Below are 25402 nucleotides of genomic sequence, written 5' to 3' on the forward strand. Positions count from 1 at the left end.
GATACATTGATCTTTAGATAAGTATAGTTGATTAAAAATGCTGCAAGTATGACACAAATTACTTTTTGTTTTAACAGTCGGACAGCAATACCAGCTTCCTCAAAGCTGCACGATCAGGCAATTTGGACAAGGTACTGGAATACCTTAAAGGAGGAGTAGACATCAATACATGTAACCAGGTAAGTAAATTAATACCACTATTTAATGAATACTAAAGTTAAGAATAGAGACATTGATAGAAGCCCTTACTATGTTTAAACATATTAGTTGTGGCTCAGTGGTTAGCATTGTTGCTTGCAGCTCTGGCGTTCTGTATTCAAATCTGACAAAGAGCATCATCTGCATGAAGTTTGAATGTTTTCCATGTGTATTTGTGTAAGTGATCACATTCTATGTATAGCCCGGTGGAATAAGTTGGTGCTGCAATGGGATAGATTTGGACTCATGGGGGGAGATTTATCAAAACGGTATAGAGGAAGAGTGGTGCAGTTGCCCATGACAATCTTTCCTTTTTCACAGGTCTCTTTTTAAGTGAAAGAAGCAATCTGATTGGTTGCCATGGGCAACTGCTCCACTCTTTCTCTACACAGGTTTTGTTAAAGCTCCCCCATAGTAGAAGTCATTACCTCTCCCTTTTGTTCTCTGTCTGGTTCAGACCATCATGACCACTATCAATAGTGCCAGACAGATAGTGACCCAAACAGTAATAGTTGCTCAGACAGTAATAGTGCTTTACATAGTAAGGCTCTGTTTCCACTTGGCAGTTTTTTGGTGGAAATGCCGCTTAAAGGGGTACTCCGGCCCTAGACATCTTATCCCCTCCGGGCCTGCACCGCAGTGTTCTGAACACAGAACTTTAGGCCTTATGTGTTTTTTGACATCCACCATGCCCCCTTCATTTATGTCTAAGGAAGGGGACGTGATGACTGTGTACTAGCCACCACGCCCCCTGCCATAGACATGAATGGAGAGGGTGTGGTGTCCCGTCACAAACAAGGAAACTTCTCTGTTCAGAACGTTGTGATGCCAGTTCGGAGATCGCAGGGGGTCCCAATGGTCGGGACCCCCCACGATCAGATATCTTATCTCCTATCCTTTGGATATGGAATAAGATGTCTAGGATCAGAGTACCCCCTTTATTAGTGGCCTATATTTGCTGCACTCACAGTAGTCCCCCTTTTAGGCCACACACATTAACATTGCCCCCTTAGTTCTCCCCCATACACTGAATGAATTCCTTCTTATGTGTTCTTCCACTGTAATTTCACTCCTAGGCGCCATATGCTGTACATGAAATGTGAATGAGCACGTCAGGCAGAGATAGAGTGCAGCTACCCACTCTGTCTGTCCCTGCCTACTTGTGTACCCGCCCTAGGCAGTGGGTCCACCACCACGGTGCCGGTCCCTTCCAAAATAAGTGATGGGCATCACTAGTGAAAACAATAAACTACAAAAACTGACAAAATGTTGGGAACAGCTGGAGGCACACAAACTAACAGGGAAAAACTAAACACACACACAGAACTCTAAGTCAGGAAGCTGGGTCAAACACTGGAGTGAGCAAAGTACCAAATCAAGAGAGGAACAGAGGTCATGAGCCGAGCCTAATCAGTATACAGAATACAGACACAATAGACGCTAGTTTCTAGAAACAAGTTCTTTCACAGGTAGGGCATGAATGAGAAAAACGTCCTTAAATATCCCTGAGCAGCTAGCAGGAGGATTATAATTGGCTGAAAACTGAACCACACCCAGAAAGGCGTAGTCCCAGCAACCAAGATAAACAAAACTGGGAGTACATAGCTACCGGCTTGGATACAGATGGACCATCAGTATCCTCATCTCTATCCTCATCCTCTATATCTCACCACGCATTGGTGTCCTCACAATCATCCTCCAACTCTTCACTAGTTCTGTCCGCATGAGCACTCTCCAAGCACTTATTGCCCATGCCGTTGCAACACACTGATTCAGCCAGAGGCTGCTGCCAAACTGGTTTTAAGACACTCTTAGACATTAAATCAGTTTGTACAGTAGATGGAACAATGCCCCCCAGAAGAACTTTGCCAGGCTTAGTTCTCTGAGAGCACAAATCTACATAAGTAAGACCACCAATATATCAAATAAAGAGCCTCAAAAAAGAAAACAGCAAAAAAATGTAATTACAAAAACCTACACAAAATTCTAACCTTATATCAAGAAAGAGAAAATGACAACATAATGACAATAGATAATCTTTATTAGAAAGCCATGATAATTAACAACATTGACCCCCCCATAAAAAACATGAAACACTCAGACATAATTAACCCCTTAAGGACCACGGACGTATGAGTACGTCCCTGCGCCCTGGGTCTTAAGGACCAGGGACGTACTCATACGTCCCAGCGGATTTCGCATCCCGCCGCGTGCCGGGCGGGCTGTGAAACCGGACGCCTTCTGAAATCATTCAGCAGGCGTCCCAGGCAAACGCCGATGGGGGTCCCGGGACCCCCACATGTCGACGATCGCCACAAATCGGCCGCGAAATCGCACGGGCGATCTGCGGTGATTCCGGTAATTCGGGTCAGTGATGACCCGATGACCTGGAAATAAATGGTGATCGGCGGTGTACAATACACCGCCAATCACCTACCGTTGCTGGGGAGCGGTCACAATACTGTCACCGCCCCAGCAACGCTGCTATTGGCCCGCGATCGTCCAGCCAATAGCAGAGCGGCAGAGGAGGGGTTAACGGCTCCTTCCCGCTGCTGTACCCGCTCTCTGAGTTCAGTCAGCGGGTGCAGCAGTGAGGAGAAGACCCTGGATCCCCCCTCGGAGCCGGAGTCGGAGCCCCCTCAGGAGCCGTTACAATAGGGAGAGCAGTGTATAGGGACAGGTAGGAGTAAAAAAGTGAAAAAAAGTTAAAAAAAAGAAGAAAAATAAATTACCCCCCAACCCCCTAATAGATCCCAAGGGTCCTATTAGGTTATCATCCCTGACCCCGGGTCCTATTAGGGATTCAGGGAGCTGCGTGTGCCACCCTTTTTTTTTTTTGGCCACAGCGTTCTTCCCCCCCCCCCCCCCAATTATAACACACCGTTATATAAAGTAGTACACCAAGCACCACATACACACTTCCTCGCCCCCCCCGCACACACACCCTCCCCCCCCCCCCCCCCCCACCTCACCATAGAAAAAAGGTGATGGCACGCCGGGCATTTTCGGCAGCGGAGGCTTACGCTTTTTTAGCCTCCGACTCCGAATCTGCCCGTGAGGACGATGAAGATCCTAAATTTTTGTGTTCTTCATCGTCCTCCTCATCATCTAGCAGTGATGATGAGTCCCCTGTACGGCGGCGGAGACGCCGCCAGGCGAGGCCACGCACCCCCCATGAGAGTGACCCAGTGGCCGACACTAGTACGAGTGGCAATGCCGCACGTAATAGGAGTCCGGCCCCCCAGACAAGTGCACCGGAGCCCCCTTCCGATTACCCTGTCTGGAGCCCCCCAGAGGATTATCAGCCACGGATTCCTGAGTTTGTTGGCGACTCAGGAATCCGGATTGACATGGCTGGCTTCAATGATCTGGACTTTTTAAAGTTTTTTTCAGTGACAACCTGGTCAATCTAATGGTGGAGCAAACGAACTTGTATGCCCATCAGTTCATTGCCCACCACCCAGATTCCTTTTTGGCCAGGTCCAATGAATGGTGCGCCATTGATGCAGCGGAAATGAGGACATTTTGGGGCCTCTTGCTGCATATGGGCCTGGACAAAAAACCAAGTGCTCGTCATTACGGGAGCGGGGACGTCCTCTACCAGACCCCGCTTTACAGTATGGCGATGACACGGAGGCGGTTCGAGGCTATTCGGAAATGCCTGCATTATGCCCCAAGGTGATCCCGCCCATGACCGGCTTTACAAAGAGGGATGTCCTTATGCTCACCACTATTCATGGGAATGGCAGCACCCCTGTCCCTGTGCGAGGTACCGTGGGACCGGTCCCCAAACCCGATTGTATTCTGGACTACAATCGGTATATGGGGGGAGTTGATCTCTCAGATCAAGTCCTCAAGCCATACAACGCCATGCGGAAAACACGGGCATGGTACAAAAAAGTTGCGGTCTACTTGGTACAGGGTGCCATGTACAACGCTTTTGTACTATCCCAGTACGCTGGCAACACAGGGACATTCCTCCAGTACCAAGAAGAAGTCCTAAGGTTCCTGATCTTTGCTGACCGGGAAAGATCAGGCCGGACTTCCCAAGGGTCTGGAGTTATAGGCACCAGGATCGCCCCTGACCAGCACTTTCCAGGTGTGATCCACTGGAAAGAAGGGACGAACCCGGAAAAAATGCAGAGTGCGTTTCAGGAAGGGGATGCGCAAGGACACCACATATCAATGCGACACTTGCCCAGATCATCCGGGCCTCTGCATAGGCTGCTTCAGGGAGTATCACACTTCCATGGAGCTCTACATTTTCCCTTTTCATTAGAATTTTCCATAATTTGACCAATGTACCAGGTCCAGAGCACATTCCAAAATTTAACCCCCATAAATCACTAAATTGCTCAAAAAACCTGAAAAAAAAACCAAAACCTGACAATACCTCTGGGGGTGCTTTTTCAAAAATGGGTCATAGGTCACTGAGTCACTATCATCGGGGACTTTTTATGTTGCCTCACATGCGCAGCGCTCTCTCTCCACCTGAGCGGGTGCACATTTGAGGCAACAGGTTAGGGATGGCCACACACATCACATTCCCAGAATGATGACTCAGAGCATAGGGTTTGGGGCGGGCATATTTTTTTTAGTTTTGGCTATGCTCTGGGTCATCATTCTGGGAACATATCCTGTTTTATTATGTTTTATAATTTTCTGGCCCACTGTACCCCATATTACGGGCCTCTCTACCCCACCTGTCTACCCCAGGTACGGCCTGTTTTCCCCCATAGTGTTCCCCTATTTTAGGGCTCAGTGCTCCCCCCATTAGCGCTCCTTGAGGGGGGGGGTCCCATATCCTGGCTCCATATCATGCTCAAGGTCCCTGACTGCGCTCCCACTCAAGCAAGACCTGCTGTGCACCCGCCAAGCCTAAATCATCAAAAAATAAGGTATGTCCTTACTCCAAAGAAATGTATTTACAAATTGTGGGGTGTCTTTTCTGCTATTAACCCTTGTAAAAATGTAAAATTTGGGGGGAAACACACACTTAAGTGAAAAAAATTATTTTTTTTTACATATGCAAAAGTGGTGAAACCCCTTTGGGGTATTAAGGCTTACTTTACCCATTGTTACATTCCTCAAGGGGTCTAGTTTCCAAAATGGTATGGCATGTGGGGGGTATTTTGCTGTCCTGGCACCATAGAGGCTTCCTAAATGCGACATGTCCCCCCCATTTCAGCAAAGTTTGCAAATGTGACTCCTTCTCTTCTGAGCATTGTGGTGCTCCTGCAGTGCACTTGACGTCCACTTATGGGGTACCTCCATACTCAGAAGAGATGGGGTTACAAATTTTGGGGGGGCTTTTCTACTATTAACCGTTGCAAAAATTTGAAATTTGTGGGGAAACAATTTTAGTGAAATTTTAGTGAAATTTTTTTTTTTTTTTTTTTACATATGCAAAAGTCGTGAAATCCCTGTGGGGTATTAAGGTTCACTTTACCCCTTGTTACGTTCCCCAAGGGGTCTAGTTTCCAAAATGTGATGCCATGTGTTTTTTTTTTTGCTGTCCTGGCACCATAGGGGCTTCCTAAATGCGGCATGCCCCCAGAGAAAAATTTGCTTTCAAAAATCCAAATGTGACTACTCTTCTTCTGAGACCTGTAGTGCACCAGCACAGCACTTTTTACCCCCATATGGGGTGTTATCTGAATCGGGAGAAATTGGGCTTCAAATTTTGGGGGGTATTTTCTGCTTTAACCCTTTTTAAAAATGTAAAATTTTTGGGAAACCAAGCATTTTCGCTAAATTTTTTTATTTTTTTTTACATATGCAAAAGTCGTGAAACCCCTGTGGGGTATTAAGGTTCACTTTACCCCTTGTTACGTTCCCCAAGGGGTCTAGTTTCCAAAATGGTATGCCATGTGTTTTTTTTTTGTTGCTGTCCTGGCACCATAGGGGCTTCCTAAATGCGGCATGCCCCCAGAGCAAAATTTGCTTCCAAAAAGCCAAATGTGACTACTCCTCTTCTGAGACCTGTAGTGTGCCAGCAGAGCACTTTTCACCCCCACATGGGGTGTTTTCTGAATCGAGAGAAATTGGGCTTAAAATTTTGGGGGGTATTTTTTGCTTTAACCCTTTGTAAAAATGTAAAATTTTTGGGAAAACAAGCATTTTATGTAAAAATTTTCTTTTTTTTTACATTTGCAAAAGTCATGAAACACCTGTGGGGTATTGAGGCTCACTTAATTCCTTGTTACGTTCCCCGAGGGGTCTAGTTTCCAAAATGGTATGCCATGTTTTTTGCTGTTTTGGCACCCTAGGGGCTTCCTAAAGGTGACATGCCCCCCAAAGACCATTTCAGAAAAATTTTCTCTCCAAAATCCCCTTGTCACTCCTTCCCTTCTGAGCCCTCTACTGCGCCCGCTGAACAATTTACATAGACATATGAGGTATGTGCTTACTCGAGAGAAATTGGGCTACAAATACCAGTAAAAATGTTCTCTTGCAAAAATTCAAAAATTGGGTGTACAAGAACATGCGAGTGTAAAAAATGATGATTTTTACTTTTCTCCTTCACTTTGCTGCTATTCCTGTGAAACACCTAAAGGGTTAAAACACTTACTGAATGTCATTTTGAATACTTTGGGGTGTAGTTTTTATAATAAGGTCATTTATTGGGTATTTCTAATATGAAGACCCTTCAAATCCACTTCAAAACTGAACTGGTCACTGAAAAATAGTGAGTTTGAAAATTTTTTGAAAAATTTCAAAATTGCTGCTGAACTTTGAAGCCCTCTGGTGTGTTCCAAAAGTAAAAACTCATCAATTTTATGATGCCAACATAAAGTAGACATATTGTATATGTGATCCTCAAAAAAATTATTTTGAATATCCATTTTCCTTACAAGCAAAGAGCTTCAAAGTTAGAAAAATGCAAAATTTAATTTTTTTCCATAAAATTTTGGGATTTTTCACCATGAAAGGATGCAAGTTGCCACAAAATGTTACCACTGTGTTAAAGTAGAATATGTCACGAAAAAACTATCTCGGAATCAGAATGATAACTAAAAGCATTCCACAGTGGTCAGATGTGCAAAAAACACTCTGGTCCTAAGGTGTAAAATGGCCGGGTCCTTAAGGGGTTAAAAACACAGCAGCAGTGGAGGAACACGGAGTAACATATCTATCACATGTATAAACCCCCAAAAATAATATATATATATATATATATAAATATATATATATACATTTTTTTTTTTTAATACATTGGGAGCGTCAGGGTCAAGGGAGAATACCTGCTCTTTTGGTACCCCCTTGCAAGAGGGACATAATAATGTCCCTCCTGCAGTGCTAGTAGAGTTAGGTCTCAAACAAAAGTACAATTTACAACTTTCACAGAATGTTTTGAACATTTTCCGGTTGCCAGAAAAACAATACGGGAGACTAACTTTCTCTTCCAAAGGAGCTGAAACAGGTACAAATGGCACCTGAGTACAGGCAGACTCCAGCTCCTGGATTCTGGCTAGCAAGCCCTGAATTAGCTGCTCCTGATTTTGCAGCCCCTGAGTCAAGGTCTGGATTAAACTAGATTGGGACTGAGAAGACGCATGCTGCTGAAGTCTCTCAGCTAAATCCTGGACCAGCTGAGTGAGACCATGCATTTGCTCCACCAGAGCAGACATAGCTTTCACAAAAAACTAAACACACACACAGAACTCAATTCAGGAAGCTGAGTCATTCACTGGAGTGAGTGAAGTACCGAATCACAAGAGAGGAAGAGAGGTCAAGAGCCGAACCAAATCAGAAACCAGAATACAGACACAATAAAAAGCTTTTTGAGGTTTTTTTTATGTTTTTTTTTTTTTATTAATCACCATTAAAGTAAAACAGATAATACTTGAGTGACAAAAAATGAGCAGAATTTTTTTTTTCAATAAACAAACATAATGGGAATAAATCTCAACACTAAACCAATTCCCCCTCCCCTTACCTTTACCCCTGGCATCTATAAAAACAGAAATCAAAAGGACCCCTCTTCAAGATAAAGGATTAAAAGGAATTCCTATAAGCAACTCCTTTATGTACCATAATTGGCAGCAATTATGAAGTCCCTATCACGTTGACAAAGTGAGACGGTTAATATAAACTATTTGGTGAAGAATCTCTTAGCTTGTTTCTTCTTATCTGTGAAGGTTTCAATCCAGTCTATTTAAAACAAAAAAATCCACTTTACTAGTGATCAAAGAAAGTGAAGAGACAGAATGCTCTGCCCATAATTGCAGAATTCTCTTCTGTGTGCCTGTCGTCCATACATGGAAAAGCCATTTAGTAGAAAGAGACAGTCGGTCAGTACCTGAATCCCCAAATGTATGAAATAAGGACCCAGGAGTCTGGGATAAATGCACTCCATGTGTTGATAAGAGGTTTGATGCAAGCGTTGCCCACATGTCACGAATACAGTGGCAATCCCAAAAACAATAATCTGAGCAACAACAATAGGTGTCCTATGCAACTTCATTGCTTGGCCACCTAATGAAAAATATCCACTTCTGGAGAGCATCTAGGACAACAGGGGTTACAAGAAGAAGAAATGTTGTCCATAAATTAAGAAAAAAAAACACCCTATAAAAAACATAAGAGCCTTTGATTTGTAGCTATCATAAGACAGCAGGGTATTTAGTTTAGCAGTGGCTGTCAGCAGGTCTTGTACTGAGTATAATTAATATTAGCCCAAAATAGAAATAACCAAATATAGGCAAATCAAACAAATCTTTATTGAAGAAATAGTAACATACATAAAAACATATATTAAAAGAAGATGGCACAAGAAGACAACACCATGGAAGGCATATAGATGGGAAGGAAATAGTGTTCTAAATCATAGACAAAGCAGATCACTCAAGCTGGAGTAAACAATCTAAACAAACAGTAATAAATAACCAGACAAGGGGAGCAATATTGTAGGCCAGTATCAAATAGTATGATGAACCTTACCCAAATATATGCCGAACTCCTACATATGTTTCGCTCCGTTGAGCTTCCTTAGGGGGCGTGCAGGGTAGGGTAGGTGAGATATCCACCTTCCTGGACCAGGAGAAGAGTTGTCCCATTTTAGCAAAGGTTTAAGTAATTTATAGAGGAAACTTATGGAGAATGGAGTGCGTTTCAGGAGTGATCCCTAACTTCTAGCGAGAGTTGAGCAGAATATTTAGAATAGTGAATATAATAAAAGTGCTGACCATCCAATGGAAGAAATTTACAAGAGGCCTCAGAGAAAGAGAGTAAACACTGAGTTTTAAGGACCGATAGAAAGGGAATGACATACCATTGAGAAATAATGGATTATTGGAACAGCTGTCTGACAATGGGGTTTTCAAATCATTTGGGAATCTCCAGGGTGAGTTTGAGTTGCTGCATGTCACCTTTTTCAGATACTTACAACTCCATCATATTTACAAGGTGCAGGGCAGGTCAAAATCGCTGGAGATTTATTCTAGTGCGGTGCTGGAGTCAGTGGTAACTTAGAGGGAATCTGCTGGCATTATTTCTTGACTCTATCAAGAACTTCGACACTCATATTATGAGATGTTCCTCTTGCTGGTCCGTAGTAAATGGAAGGAGTATCTAGGGCCTATATCAGATAAGGAGTGGTCCACTGTCCTGGCTCTCACACCCAATCTGTCTCTCTCCGAGGACAGTCGTTTGTCGCAGTTGTTCCTGGTAAATGGTGTATACAGTCCTCCTGCATAAGATTGGTCTTCCACCTGATTCCACCTGTCTGAGGTGTGGTCAGTTGGGGACTCATCTATTCCACATGATGTGGGACTGTCTTCTCCTGATACCGTTCTGGAGGGAGGTGCTCCAACTTATCCACACTACTTAAAGGATCACTCTGTCGTCGGAACCCAAGTTGTGTTTGCTGGGTCTTACGGGGTGTGGGTCTGAGCCATCTGGGATTGAAATCAGGGTGTTTCATGTATTATATCAGGCTAGGAAGTACTGGATTAGAGCTAGTCCTCCAACGGTGACAGCTCTGATTACTCAAATTTCTCTCATATTCCACTTAGAGAAAGGTATTTATGAAAAGCGCAAAGCTACAATCAAGTTTCCAGCAATATGGGGCCCATGCGTGCGTAAGTTCGGGTTAGGCCCGGCGCGTCCCTGATTGTTGCCTTGCTGATGTTCCCTTCTGTCAGGTAGAGGGGGTGGGGGTTTGTTCTGGTCCATGGACACCCGGCTCAGACTCTTCTATGTTATGCTCACATCTTGGATGTGTGGTGTTGTGTGATGTTCTGTTGACACTTGTTTGTCTCTCTTATTGCACTGCCCACTGAGATGTCACATGATGTCTTTGCATATGTGTAGGATGATACATATCTAACATTAGGAATATGATGGACGTAGGACTGTTTTGTTGGTGGGGGTTGGAGGTTTTAAATCAACTTCTGACTTCATTCCATCAAGGACATGACAATGGAGATATAAAAGAAGAGACTCATCATTGTTACACTCTTAGCAGCACTTTATCATGTCAGTGGTCAGTGACACAGGATCTTATCTTCTATTGGACAATATTAGTATATTCTATATTGCTTGGCACCTAACGGGTTAAACTGAGGAAGGTGGCTTAGGGAGAAATGCCGGTGCTCTCTGTTTCTTTAGTAAAGTACAATTAGTCCCCATGAATTAAGTGGTACACCACTAAAACACATTACAGTTTACACTTGCAAACATTTCCCATACACCTCAATACTCTCCACACACACACATCTCTATACTCTCCACACATAGCTCTGCACACCTACATACACTCCACTCACTTGCATACAATTCCCACCTCTTATTATATTTTGCTCCGTAATTTTCCTTCACTTAAATGAGATGTCCGGTGCAGAGTTTTTCTATTCCAACCTGCCCGGGCTACAAAAAAAGACAAAACAAACTTTCACTTACCTTCCTACATTCCCCCGAAGCTCCGCAACAGCTTATCATTTGGCTGTTTCCTTACTACTTCCCTTAGGCCGGTACGTCACACGGCGCTTCAGCCTATCACTGGCCGAGGCTGGACATAGCTGCAGCCCGTGATAGGCTGAAGCGCGTGTGACGTATCGGGCTAAAGGAAGTAGGAAGTAAACAGCCCAGCCGACCGATCAGCTGTTGCGGAGCTCCGGGGGAAGGTAGGAAGGTAAGTGAAAGTCTTTTTGTCTTTTTTTGCAGCCCGAGCAGGATGTAATAGAAAAAGTCTGCATCGACATCTCCTTTAAAGGGGTTTTCTATCCAGGAATAGAAAAACAGAGTTAATTTCTTTCAAAAACCACTCCCTTTCTGTCCCCAGGTTTGGTGTGGTATTACAACTTGGCTCCATTCACTTCAATGGAACTGAGCTGCAGACCCACACCTACCTGGAGACAGACGGGGAGCAGTTTTGGAAATAAATTACCTTTGTTTTTCTATTCCTGGATAACCCCTTTAATGGAGGCATAGAGGGTTTTTATTTTTGTTATTTTACACGTTTGCTATTTTTACTCAGGAAGAATAATCCTGTGAAGTTTACTGGAGCTTCTAAAAATATTCTTTCATTATGTGCTATTTTGAGTCTCTGTGGCAGGAGGAAGATCACTGAGTAATGACACTAATAGTACAGCTATGTTCTTCAAAAACTTCATTGCCTTTACTTGCATTAATTAACTTGTTTCAGGCATTTTCTAATTGCTTGTTTAAGCGCGTTTATGTTGTGTTTTGCAAAGCTGGCAGTATATTTGATGATTTCATCAACTAATTCATAACTATAAGGTTTTGTTTATGCACTGAAGTCTGTATTCATTATAACATTAAAAATGTTGTGTATGTGAGTTATTATTATGCTGATTCTGAATGACATGCTTAGTTGAATGGGTTATTGTCAGAGAGACACATGGGACATTTTGTTATATACCAGCTGAGTACCCGGCGCTGTCCGGTTTTTCCTACCTTATCCTTGTGGGGGAGGAAAAGCAACAAAGGAGGAAGCTTTTGTCCTCCTATCCCGTCCCTAAATCCTGACCCCATATCCCGACCCCAAATCCCCTCCTCATATTCTGTCCTCATATTTTGTTCTCATATCCTGCCCACATATTCCGTCCTCATATCCCGTCCCTATATCCTGGCCTCATATCCCCTCTTCATATCCCTTCCCTATATCCCATTCCTATATCCTGACCTCATATCCCAACCTCATATCCCTACCTCATATCCTGTCCTCATATCCCGTCCCAATATCCCGACCTCATATCCTGTCCTCATATCCCGTCCCTATATCCTGACCTCTATCCTGACCTCATATCCTGACCCCATATCCCAACCCCATATCCCAACCCCATATCCCGTCCTCATATCCCAACCTCATATCCCATCCTCATATTGCGTCCTCATATCCCATCCTCATATCCCGTCCTCGTATCACGTCCTCGTATCCCGACCTCATACCCTGTCTTCATATGCTGTCCTCATATGCTGTCCTCATATCTGGTCCCCATAGCTAATCCTCATTTCTAATCCTCATATCCCATCCTCAGATGGGGCTGCGTTGTGGTAAAGAAATTGTAAGCTGAAAATAAAAGGGGTGTGGCTTAAAAGGTGGGTGTGTTTTTGTGAGATGGGACATGGCATGCAGGGAGGGTGTGGCTTACCAGCTGGACTGACACATTCACCAGGAGATGCAGAGTGGAGCTTGTGGAGTAAGGTACCAGAAGTCCTATATACTTTCAGGGGACTTAACTATCATATATTTTTATTAGACATATAAATAATATGTGTACCAGGTATTATTGAAACATCTCCAGCCGTACAGAAGTAATACAGGAACATACATTTCCCGTAGATTTGCATGAGACTTTAAACAAAAACCCAGACCCTCACAAATGAGGGTAGTTAAGGATTAAATTAACTTTCCTATATTTTTAATGAACATATAAGTAACATGTGACCAAGTATTATCGAAATATCTCCAGCTGTTTGGAAGTTATGCAGTAAAATATATTTCCCATAGACTTGTATGGGACTTTAAACAAAAAACCTGACTCTCGCACATGGGGGTGAGTAAGGGTTAATTTTACCTATGCTGTGTTTGTTGTTGGCATATAAGTAACATGTGTGCCAAGTTTCATGTAAATATCTTTGGACGTGATGCTGGAACATACACACACACATAAGTACACATAAGTTTTATATATATACTAGCTGAGTACCCGGCGTTGCCCGGTTTTTCCTTCCTAATCCTTGCTGGGGAGGAAAATAAACAAAGGAGGAAGCTTTTGACTTCATATCCCGTCCTCAAATATTGTTGTCATATCCCAACCCCATATCCCGTCCTCATATCCCGACTTCCTATCCTGATCTCATATCCCGACCTCCTATCCCGACCTTCTATCCTGTCCTCCCATCCCGTCCTCCCCGTCCTTCTATCCCATCCTCCTATCCTGACCTCTTATCCCGACCTCCTATCCCATCCTCTTATCCCGTCGTCCTATACCATCCTCTTACCTCAACCTCCTATCCCGTCCTCCTATCTCGTCCTCCTATCCCGACCTCCTATCCCGTCCTCCTATCCCGTCCTCCTATCCCATCCTCCTATCCCGTCCTCCTATCCCGACCTCCTATCCCGACCTCCTATCCCGTCCTCCTATCCCGTCCTCCTATCCCATCCTCCTATACCATCCTCTTATCTCAACCTCCTATCCCATCCTCCTATCTTGACCTCCTATCTCGACCTCCTATCCCGACCTCCTATCCCAACCTCCTATCCTGTCCTCCTATCTCGACCTCCTATCCCGACCTGCTATCCCGACCTCCTATACCGTCCTCCGATCCAGACCTCTTCTCCCGACCCTATCTTGCCCTCCTATCCTGACCTCCTATCCCGACCTCCTATCCCGACCTCATATCCCGACCAAATATCCCGACCCATAATATATGTACCAGGTATTGAAATATCTCCAGCCATACGGAAGTTATGTGGGAACATACATTTCTCATTGATTTGATTGAAACTTTAAACAAAAACCCAGACCCTCACAAATGGGGGTAGTTAAGGGTTAAATTAACTATTCTATATTATAAGTAACATGTGACCAAGTATTATTGAAATATCTCCAGCTGTTTGGAAGTTATGCAGTAACATATATTTCCCATAGACTTGTATGGGACTTTAAACAAAATCCCCGACCCTGACAAATGGGGGTTAGTAAGGGTTAAATTAACTATCCTATGTTTGTTGTTGAGATATAAGTAACATGTGTGCCAAGTTTCATGTTAATATCTTTAGCCTTTTGGACGTGATTGTGGAACATACATACACACACAGACACATACATACACACACATACACACGCACCTACACACTTTGGGGGAGATTTATCATTAGGTGTCTATTGTAGACACAGATCTACCCCTTTACACTGCTTGTCTAATTTACACTCTTGCTCAAGATTTACTAAAGTTGTGCATGTCCTTTTGTGCAAATATAGAAACAGCCCCCTCGCTCTACCGTACACTCCTTCTCTAACGCACACTTCACAGAGCTGCAGCATTTTCCCGGGGTACACTGCACACATAGCTAGAAGTGCTGGAGCAACAGTGTGTGCCGAACAAAACTATGCACAATAGTAAAATCATAAATTTTTATAAAGTACTACACAGAGGGGGAAAGTCTCAAAGAATTTAGCGCCAAAAAATAAATTTTGACGCGAAAAGTATTGACCACATTTTCAAAGAGCTTTGTGCCGAGGTTTACACTGTTCATGTCAGTTTTGTAAAAGTGGGCGTGTGCACGTATATTGTCTGCTTTACATAATATTTTCAAAGGGGTGAGAGTCCAGTTTACATAAAAAATTTCACATCAGCTTTTTGATAGTGTAGAAATCACAGAAATGGTTGTAGTTTTTTTTTACATACTCACACACTCAACTCTGCTACATATACACACACACACTCAGCTCTGCTACATATACACACACACTCAACTCTGCTGCAATCACAAGCTCAGTTCTGCTAAATACACAAACTCACACACTCAACTCTGCTACATACACACAGTCACACACTCAGCTCTGCTACATACACACACTCACACACTCAACACTACTACATACACACTCACACACTCAATTCTGCTACATATATACACTCTGTTCTGCTACATATACACACACAGTGCTGCACACACACTCAGCTCTGCTACATATACAAACTCACACACTCAACTCTGCTACATACACACACTCACACACTCAGCTCTACTACATACACACATAACACACTCAACTTTGCTGCATACACACACTCGGCTCTTCTACATACACACACTCACAGTGCTGCATACACACAATCACACATAAACATAGACCTAACAGCTGTACCTCCTTCTCCCTCCCTGCACTTACAGTGGTATGCTCTTAGCTGTACGGTCACCATGGTTACACTACACAGGTGCAATCTCCTGCTCTCATCAAGAACAGAGTTTGAAGTTTACACAGTTGGAAGTTTGAACTGTGTTGGGTAATATTTCACCTGCACTATAACCCGGTGTATTATCCTGGTGTATTATCCTGGTGTATTATCCCGGTGTATTATCCCGGTGTATGGGGTTAGATTGCAGGTGAAGGGGGATCACAAGCGGTCCATAAACATTGCATTATTTTTAAAAGCTATATAGAAAAGATTTTAAGTATTCCAGATATAATCTGACTGGTGGCAGAAGCAGAGTAATCTCCTTGGAATCGATGATTTAGAGTATCTTGCTATGTGCAGTCCAAGATGGCTTATATTTGCATTTAAAATATAGTAATTGCACAAGATTTCTGCGGGTAAATGAAATGTACGCAGTTAATAAATAAGTGCGTACTAAATATGTCACTCCAAGGTACACAGAAGCCTACACATCTGGAGGAAGTGCACAAAAAAAGATGCGGTGGGCAAAAAAGTATTTTGTGCAAGTTTTCCCACTTAAAAAGATGAGAGAGGCCTCTAATTTTGTATACCTCAACTATGAGACATAAAGAGAAAAAAAATCCATAACATCACATTGTCTGATTTTTAAAGAATTTATTTGCAAATTATGGTTGAAAATAAGTATTTGGTCAATAACAAAAGTTAATTTCAATACTTTGTTATATACCCTTTGTTGGCAATGACAGAGGTCAAACGTTTTTGTAAGTCTTCACAAGGTTTTCACACACTGTTGCTGGTATTTTGGCCTATTCCTCCATGCAGATCTCCTCTAGAGCAGTGAGCTACATGGACTATACACACACACACATGCAAGCACACACACTTATCACTCCTCTGCAAGTCAACTAGTTTGCCTTTGATCTTGCATATATGTCAAGCCATTTTGCCCCTATTTAACAAAAAGAAAACCTGTTTGCAGGGGTGTAACTAACAAACACACAAGCAAGGAAAATGGAGTCACTTACAAAAGATTATTCCAACATATATAAATCTTTATTAATAATATCAGACATAAAAATGGAGGGATTCCACCCAGTGTTACTCTACTGCCATTAAAAAAAACTAATCATAATATACATGTACATAATCAGGGGTGTGGAAATTAAAAAAAAAAACTACTTAAAGCGGAGCACAATCTACTTGTCCCTCAAGAAAATCCACTTGTCCTGATAAATAAAATAATGTCAACCAAAATAGTACTTAAATGAGGTCTTTATTAGTTTCTGCACTTCCGTTTTTTCCTCCTCCGCCTATAATAGTCATAACTCTTATTTTTCCATCTACAGACTCATATGATGCTTGTTTTTTGCGGGGCCAAGTGTACTTTATAATGACACCTTTAATTTTTCCATAACTTATGGTCTGAAACAAAAAAAAATTATTTGTGAGGGGAAATTGGAAAAAAAAAGCAAGTTTGGGGTTTTTCTTTTTTTCGCCATTGACCTTTTGGTCAAACTTACATATTATTTTGATACTTTGGGTCGGCCGATTTACACCAATACCAAATTTGTTTAGTTTCTGTCTTATTTTAATAATTCATAAATTTTTTTACTTTTTAATAAAAAAAAAAAAAAAAAAATCCCTGACCCCTATAATATTTTTATTTTAAAGGATTAATAGCGGCCGCATCGATCACCGCATGCCGGGCTATTAGCGGCGGCCCCGCGCTACTGAAATCAGCTGGGGGGCCGCCGAGTATGGAGCGGGCACGAGTCCGGAGCCCGCTCCATACACCCTGAGTGGCGGTGTGAGGTGCAGAATAACATCCCATGAAAGTCTGCGTCCGCTCCTGCACCTCACACCGGCATTAAAAAATAAAAAGGGGGAAGTCGCTACGGCCCTGCTTGCCCGATACAGGGCTAAATCTATGAGAAATTCACCTGCCCGGCGCACGGAACTATATGTCCCGGGCGTAGGGCGATAGGATTTCCACATCCCTGATAATAAAGTGCCATACATATTATCAGAATTGCACAAAGCAGTGTCTCCCACCGTCAAAAGAGTAACCAGTGTATAGCATTATAACAAACCCATTACCAGGAGTAGCAAGGCAGACACCAGAGCAACACCACCCCAATGCTGGCATTTGTTGAGGGGTGGTGTCACAGTGGTGTTCCTGAGGTTATAATAACCTCTTCCCTCTCACCTGAGCACACAGCTGTTCCGGTGCGGTTGCTGTGTACACTTCCTGTGTCCCCAGCAACTTCTGGGAGCAGCGCCATGGAGCCTGTCACCTGACCGGATCACGCGACGCAGCCCACAAGGAGTCACGGGGCCCGGCGGACCAGCGCACACGCACTGCAATGAGCTCAGTGAGCGTATTACTAAAGTGTCAATTGCATTAAAAACAAAAAATAATAATTCATGGTCAGGTACAGATGCAGATAATAGTTAAATAGTTTATAGTACACAGAAAATTGCATGAAAATAATAATAAAGTGCATGAGTGATAAATGTATAGCGTAAATCGCATGGAGTGAACATGGACCAAATGAATGTTGAGTTAAAGTGAATATGAACCTAATAATATATAGTGAACAAATTATATCTATGTATATCATAAATAAAGTGCCTACATTGCCTAGTTGTCAACACTACAATCTCAATACTAATAAAGTGGCTAGTAATGTGCTAGTAAAGTGACATGAAGTAAAGGTGATTTATTCAAAAGTAATAAATATAATAAAAAATATTAAATTAATGTGCACATAAAAGTCGTGCCAATAATTTTAATGCAACAACACACAATAAAGTGCATATAGTGAATATATATGAAAAAATAATAATCACGATAATGACAAAAATAATGATAATGAAAAATAATTAAAAAAAATTATAAAAATATACATATCATTAAAAATAAAAAATGAATAAAAAATAATAAGAATTAAATAAAAAAAGAAAAGAAAAAGGAAAAGAAAAAAAATACAGAATTCAGCAATTCTTCAAAGAGGAGCAGGTTAGATGGATAGCAGCAAACAGGGAGCAGGCTAGATGGTAGCACTTGAGAGGATGATCCTAAGAGAGGGAGGTAGGGGTGTAACTAAGCCTATGGCTAGAAGGGACAGGTCATCATGATTCCTGTTATACCTTTTTATTTCAATACTCTCCACATTGTAATTTTCGGGTGGAATAAAATCACAGTGTTTATATAATCTCATACATAACCTTGCTATTATGGTTGTCTGGGTTTTTACCAGTTTTTCCATCCATATTTTAGGGAGATACAGCAAATGCTAATATGCATTTTTGGCCTATAAATAGTCCAAAGAATGTGCCCAAGTCCACAATACACACATAATACAAATGAGCTCCTCTAACTTATTTCTTACATCAGATTACCATATAATGCCTGGTGCCAAGGCTACAAACTCTGTACTGGTATTAGACCTCCAGTTTTGGGTTGGTAGGAAATTTGAGCTCAGAGGCAACCGGCAGGTGTGGTGACAGTAGCAAGCCTGCAGAATTAAAATACAGATCCCATGGGAAAGCTGCTTACCTGGTCACAGGTGAACACTTCCTCCTTATTTGTTTGGCACGGATAGTACTAGTAATAGTATGAAGTATGGGGCAATTGTACTGCAGGTTATGCTGGGTGTACTATTTCTTAGTGTATGTCAGGTAGTATGGTGTAATTATCCCAGTGTTCTTCAGTGACCTCGCAACTAGCTTTTGTCAATAAAGCTGTTCCCATATGTACAGTGCAGGAAAGAGACCTCTGTACAACTCTTTACTGAACACCTTGTGCAATCTAATATAATACAGTCACTTTGATACACTGTTACAGCTTTGAAGTCAGAAGAATGGATATTTGGTCACTGTCCATTTAATTGGTGTTTTGCAGCAGCTTTACTGCATTTAGCAATCTTAAAGGGGTACTCCGGTGGAAAACATTTTTTTTTCATACCAACTGGCACCAGAAAGCTAAACAGATGCGTAAATTACTTCTTAAAAAAAAATGTTTAATCCTTCCAGTACTTCTCAGCTGCTGCATGCTCAACAGGAAGTTGTATAGTTATTTTCTGTCTGACCACAGTGCTCTCTGCTGACACCTCTGTCTGTGTCAGAAACTGTAGTAATAAAGAAAAAAAAGAGAGGCCCAGGGGGAGGCTACTTGTGCTTTACCCTAATAACGCAGAAAGGAAACCCCACGCAGTGTGGGGATAGAATTAGGGTCTATGAGGTGGCCGCTCACCTAGAGCGTATGGATATACGCATATAACCTCAGCCGAGGTACTGTAGAACTTGGATCCCGTGCAGCCCCGCAGGTCTCAGGGAGAACTGGATAGTTATCCCGTGTAGAGATCAGTGCAAAGGAAGAAAAGGTGACCTTGGAAGCAGGTGCTCAGGTGTCCATGGAAGAAGTCACAACCAGGTGATGGAGGTGAGATGAAGTTTGCAATTTATTAAAGATAAAACATGGAATGACACGTTTCAGGGTGTACAAACCCCTTTATTATAGTGATGCCTTTATTAGAGTGATGTTTTCTGATGTTATTTTAAGTATTTAGATGTTTCTCATTGTACATGTCCCGTTGATCTCTTGACCTGGCCACCATTTTATTTTCCATTTGTGTGTATAAAAAGCTAGGCTGCACATGTTACTGTATGAACTTGCTGAATCTGAAGAAGGGGTTTGTACACCCTGAAACGTGTCATTCCATGTATTATCTGTGACTTCTTCCATGGACACCTGAGCACCTGTTTCCAAGGTCACCTTTTCTTCCTTTGCACTGTGTCAGAAACTGTCCAGTGCGGAAAAAGATCCCCATAGCAAATCTATCCTGCTCTGAGGTGTCTGCAGAGAGCACTGTGGTAAGACAGAAAAGAACTACACAACTTCCTGTGGAGCACACACCAGCTGATAAGTACTGGAAGGATTAAGATTTTTTAATAGAAGTAATTCACAAATCTGTTTAACTTTCTGGCACCAGTTGATTTGAAAAAAAAAATAGTTTTCCCTGGAATACCCCTTTAGGGTCTATTCACACGTACAGTATTCTTTGCAGATTTGATGTGCATGATTTTCTGCTGCAGATTTCAATGTAAACTGAACACAGCTTGAAATCATCCCGCGCATCAAATCTGCGCAGAATACTGTACGTGTGAATAGACCCTTAAGGTGCTTCTGAGCATGCAATAAAATTGGTGCAATGCACACAAAACATTTGCATTTACTTTCCAATGCCTTGTACACATTTATGCATTGTGAAAACCTTTGCCTTTTGGCTACATAACTTTCTTAGGATAGTAGCTGGTACAATTGTACTTCACTACGATAATAGTATCATGAAATCTAAAGGTGCTGTATCTACCAATATTTGTAATATAACTTGTTGTTGGGCATGGTCCTGATGCTGGAGAGCAAAGTGTCACTGGGGAATTATTTCTACATTTGATTCCCAATGTGCCTTATTAAAGCCAAAAATAGGCCCCAAACGTATTGCCGACAATAAGATTTACAGACCGCAACATACTGTAACTGTTTACTTCAGCAACAACTATAGGTTGGATAGTAGTGTCATATACTGTATCGGCTCTTCTGCTCAAGGGAGAATCCTTGTGGTGGTTCTTCCGCAGTCACCATATGGGCCCAGATTTATCAAACTGTGTGAGAGAAAAAGTATAGTGATTTTCTGACAGCAACCAATCACAGTTCAGCTTTCACTTTACCAGAGCTCTTTAGCTGAGCTGTGATTGGTTACTGTGGGAAAATCACTCTCATTTTTATCTCTCTCACAGTTTGATAAATCTGGGCAGCAATATCTTTTTGCCCCATATTAATTGAGCAATCTTTCTGCACGTGAGTGGGCCCCTTAGTCTTTGGGTGCAGAAGTAACTAATATGGTTGCCACAGCTGTAGTTGTTTCTGCATAACTGGTGTTATATTAGAAAAATAAATCCACCATTGACCAACTCTCCAGTACAATCATCTGATGACCAGTTCCATTGGAATGGCAGTAGTGGGGGATGGGGGATTGGTGATGGATAAGCACTTTTTTTTTTTTTTTTTTACCCCAACATAAGCACCATATGGGAAAAATGATCTGGTCTGCGTGTTTAAACTTGGGATATGGTCTGGATTATTGGATTTTGTCAAGTAGGAGGAGTAAAAATGGGGGGTATGTTGAGAGCGCTGCTGTCAGATGGCGAAGGTTGGAGTCAAGAAACGGTATGAGCCAGCACTTATGCAGGACTAACTTTTATTGAAAAAAGAAGTCAGTAAAAACAGGACAACGCGTTTCAGCGCTCGCTGGCGCCTTCCTCAGGTCCACAATTATAAATATGTGCAATCCTAGCCGGAGATCCTGCGGTGGTTGAATTTTGGATCTTATCTAGATAAAAGTAGTTATCAAAGGTTTATAAACATTTTAGCTTTATCTGCAGCATTTTCAGATTCTGATAACTATGGCATCAAAACCGTGTCCAAAAAATAAAAAATTTTTACCAAATTTACATCTGGGGGTCAAAGCCTAATAGGTGGTACTACAGGTGTAAGCGGCATGTGCATATAAGACAAGAAAGGGGCATCAAGTGGACACATATATAACTCCAATGTGCAGTGCTCTAGATCAGTGTTTCCCAAGCGCTGTCCTCATGTACCCACAACAGGTTATATTTTTCTGGTTTTCCTTAGTTGTAGTTTTGCAACATCTGGAGGTCCGCAGGTTGAAGACCGCTGCTCTAGTGGATGTGAAGAGTACATAAAGATGGTTTTTTTTTTTTTTTTTGAGAGCGCTACTGTATGTCGATGGGAATGAAATAAAACGGAGACATGAGCCAGTACTTGCACAGGACTAACTTTTATTGAAAAAAGAAGTCAAAAGGTTAAAAAGGACAACGCGTTTCGACACACACTCGCGACTTCCTCAGGTTCAAAAATATAGTATTGTGTCGTCCTAGCTGGGATTCTTGCGGGCAGGCCATCAAAACAGGCAGGAATCCCAGCCAGGACGACACAATACTATATTTGTGGACCTGAGGAAGGCGCCAGTGTGCGCCGAAATGCGTTGTCCTTTTTTACCTTTTGACTTATTTTTTCAATAAAAGTTAGTCCTGTGCAAGTGCTGGCTCATGTCTCCGTTTTATTTGATTCCCATTGACATACAGTAGCGCTCTCAAAAAAAAAAACGACATCTTTTTGTATTCTCCACATTGCCTCCGTTATCCATCTCCCTCGGGAACACGGAAATAAAAGGGGTGAGAGCAGCAGACTGTCTATTTTCATTCCTTGCATACCCGCCGACCACACGTCACAGGCCATACTGATTTTTTTGTACATCAACTAAAGGTCAGTGCGACACCTTAGGTGTTGATGGTGGGTAATTGCATCATCTATTTCATCTTTTAGAAATACTACACCAGGGAGCACCCCGTTGTTTTTCCCCCCTTTTTTTCCCTCTATGCTCTAGTGGATGTAACCTTTTAGCATGCATTTTACTGTGACATTGAGATTACAGTACTCCCTTATGAATGAATCCCTACCTTGTGCTTCCAGGGAATGTCTTTCATTGTACAGTGCTCCAGTATATGTTGGCATTATATCTATTAAGAGTATTATTTTCTTTTGTATAGTCATTACCTTTTCTTGTTACAGAATGGACTCAATGCTTTACACCTTACTGCCAAAGAGGGTCACCTCTATCTTGTGCAGGAACTGCTGGAAAGAGGCTCTTCAGTGGACTCTGCAACTAAGGTACTGTTTTTATTCTGGGGAAATAGTCCAAAGTGGATCCTAGAAATTAAAAAAACTAGTAGAGAAGATCTTTTTTCTTGCTTATATAATAATCCTAAGGACACCACCCTCTGTGGAAGCATGAAGAATCTTAAAGGGGTATTCCAGGAAAAACATTTTTTTTATATATCAACTGGTTCCAGAAAGTTAAACAGATTTGTAAATGACTTCTATTAAAAAATCTTAATCCTTTCAGTACTTATGAGCTTCTGAAGTTAAGGTTGTTATTTTCTGTCTAAGTAATCTCTGATGACACGTGTCTCGGGAAACGCCCAGTTTAGAAGCAAATTCCCATAGCAAACCTCTTCTAAACTGGGCGGTTCCCGAGACACGTGTCATCAGAGATTACTTAGACAGAAAAGAACAACCTAAACTTCAGAAGCTCATAAGTACTGAAAGAATTAAGATTTTTTAATTGAAGTAATTTACAAATCTGTTTAACTTTCTGGAGCCAGTTGATTTATAAAAAAAAAGTTTTTTCCTGGATAACCCCTTTAATGTTAAATTAAATGTTATGTTATTAATAGGTCAAGCATGCAACTTTTTTTCTAAAGTGAAATTTTTATAATTTTGCAATGTAAAGAAATTATTTCAGTGATAGGTTGAACATGAAGGGTGAAGTGTAGTTTGTTATTTTGGAAGCAAAATAAAAAATAGGATATATTATGATAATGACCTTAATTTTTTATGTTTTCAGAAAGGGAACACAGCGCTGCACATTGCTTCCCTCGCTGGGCAGGTAGAAGTTGTGAAGACTCTTGTCAAGCAAGGAGCCAATATTAATGCCCAGTCTCAGGTATCGTAGACCTCGTGAACCCAGTGCTAAATAACCCGAGTATAAGTCTGAACATGTCTGACAATGGTTTAGAAATATATATATATATATATATATATATATATATATATATATATGGCGTATTTTAATAATGAAAATAAGTCTCTAGAGTATTGTTAGCCAATACATTACCTTACTTGTGCTTACTAAATAGGAAATGGAACATTATTGTCACTTGCTGTTTATAGCTCACCCCATGGGTGTACTGTAGCTACCAGGAATGCCAGCCCATTGCTCACCTGAGAACAATTTGGATTTCTTGCGTGGATAAATGTTTTCTAGGGTTGGCAATCGGAATGCTGTAGTAATACTGAGCATTTGGCTGGCTGGGAGCAGGTATTCCAGTGTGGGCCCAAAATATATATATTGCTGAGGCTGTGGTGAAAAAAAAAAGGTATACTTACCTGCCCAGTCTCATGGTATCCCCTGTTTTGTCTGCTGTTTTGTAAGCTCATCTCTTCTGCTTATTTCCAAGCTTGGAGCAGGACCGACCCATTCCTGCACTTAGCTTTTGTCTCGGAAGCAGGCTGAAGAGATGAGTGGGTTTGGGATCAGAAGCAGACGAATGGGAGCAGCAGGGGTTGGTAAAGATAGCTTTTTATTTCTTTTCATTATAGCCCCCAGCACTATAGACATATTTTACCCCTTTAAATCCATGTATACCCAGGATATACTATTCTATAATTTTTTGCAGCTACAATAATTTTTTAGTCTTAGGCTTGACTGTATACATCCTCCCGCCAGTGTTTTGGAACCTCAATAATAGGTATTCTGAGAAACGTGAAGATGATGTTAGCATTACATGAAAGTTACATTACACAAAAATAATGTATAAATACACCTTTATTAAACTCTAAATATTATAAAACCCATATTAAAATTGGAGGAACAGCATCAAGATGATATTGTGCATTGTGCTTTGGTGGTGAAAATAATAGACCCCTCTAAGGGCCCATTCACACTACGGAATTTCTTAGTGGAGAAATTTCAGCCTGCAGCCTACTATTGTTTCCAATGAGAACCTGCTGCAGAAATTTAGCAAATTGAACAGAAAATTCAAAAGAATTAATGTGTTCATGCGGTCATAGCGCTAAATAATTTAGATGGTTCTGCTGCACAATTGAAGCCCACCCCGATTTTTTTTAGGTGGATATTCCATAGTGTGAATGGGCTCTTAAAGTGTAACAGCATAAAAATCA

General features: G+C 41.7%; 1 protein-coding gene across 31 annotated transcripts in view; it reads left to right on the forward strand.

Moving 5' to 3' along the window:
* Nucleotides 1-25402, forward strand: part of ANK2 (ankyrin 2) — a 634142-nt gene that overhangs the window by 394940 nt on the left and 213800 nt on the right. For all 31 annotated transcript variants that reach the window (XM_056565107.1, XM_056565143.1, XM_056565099.1 and 28 more), the window contains 3 exons: nucleotides 78-179; nucleotides 23231-23329; nucleotides 24066-24164. In XM_056565107.1, coding sequence (XP_056421082.1) covers nucleotides 78-179; nucleotides 23231-23329; nucleotides 24066-24164 — 300 coding nt within the window. The remainder of the gene's footprint in view (nucleotides 1-77; nucleotides 180-23230; nucleotides 23330-24065; nucleotides 24165-25402) is intronic.

Source organism: Hyla sarda, chromosome 1, assembly GCF_029499605.1.
Source record: "Hyla sarda isolate aHylSar1 chromosome 1, aHylSar1.hap1, whole genome shotgun sequence".
NCBI lineage: Eukaryota > Metazoa > Chordata > Amphibia > Anura > Hylidae > Hyla > Hyla sarda.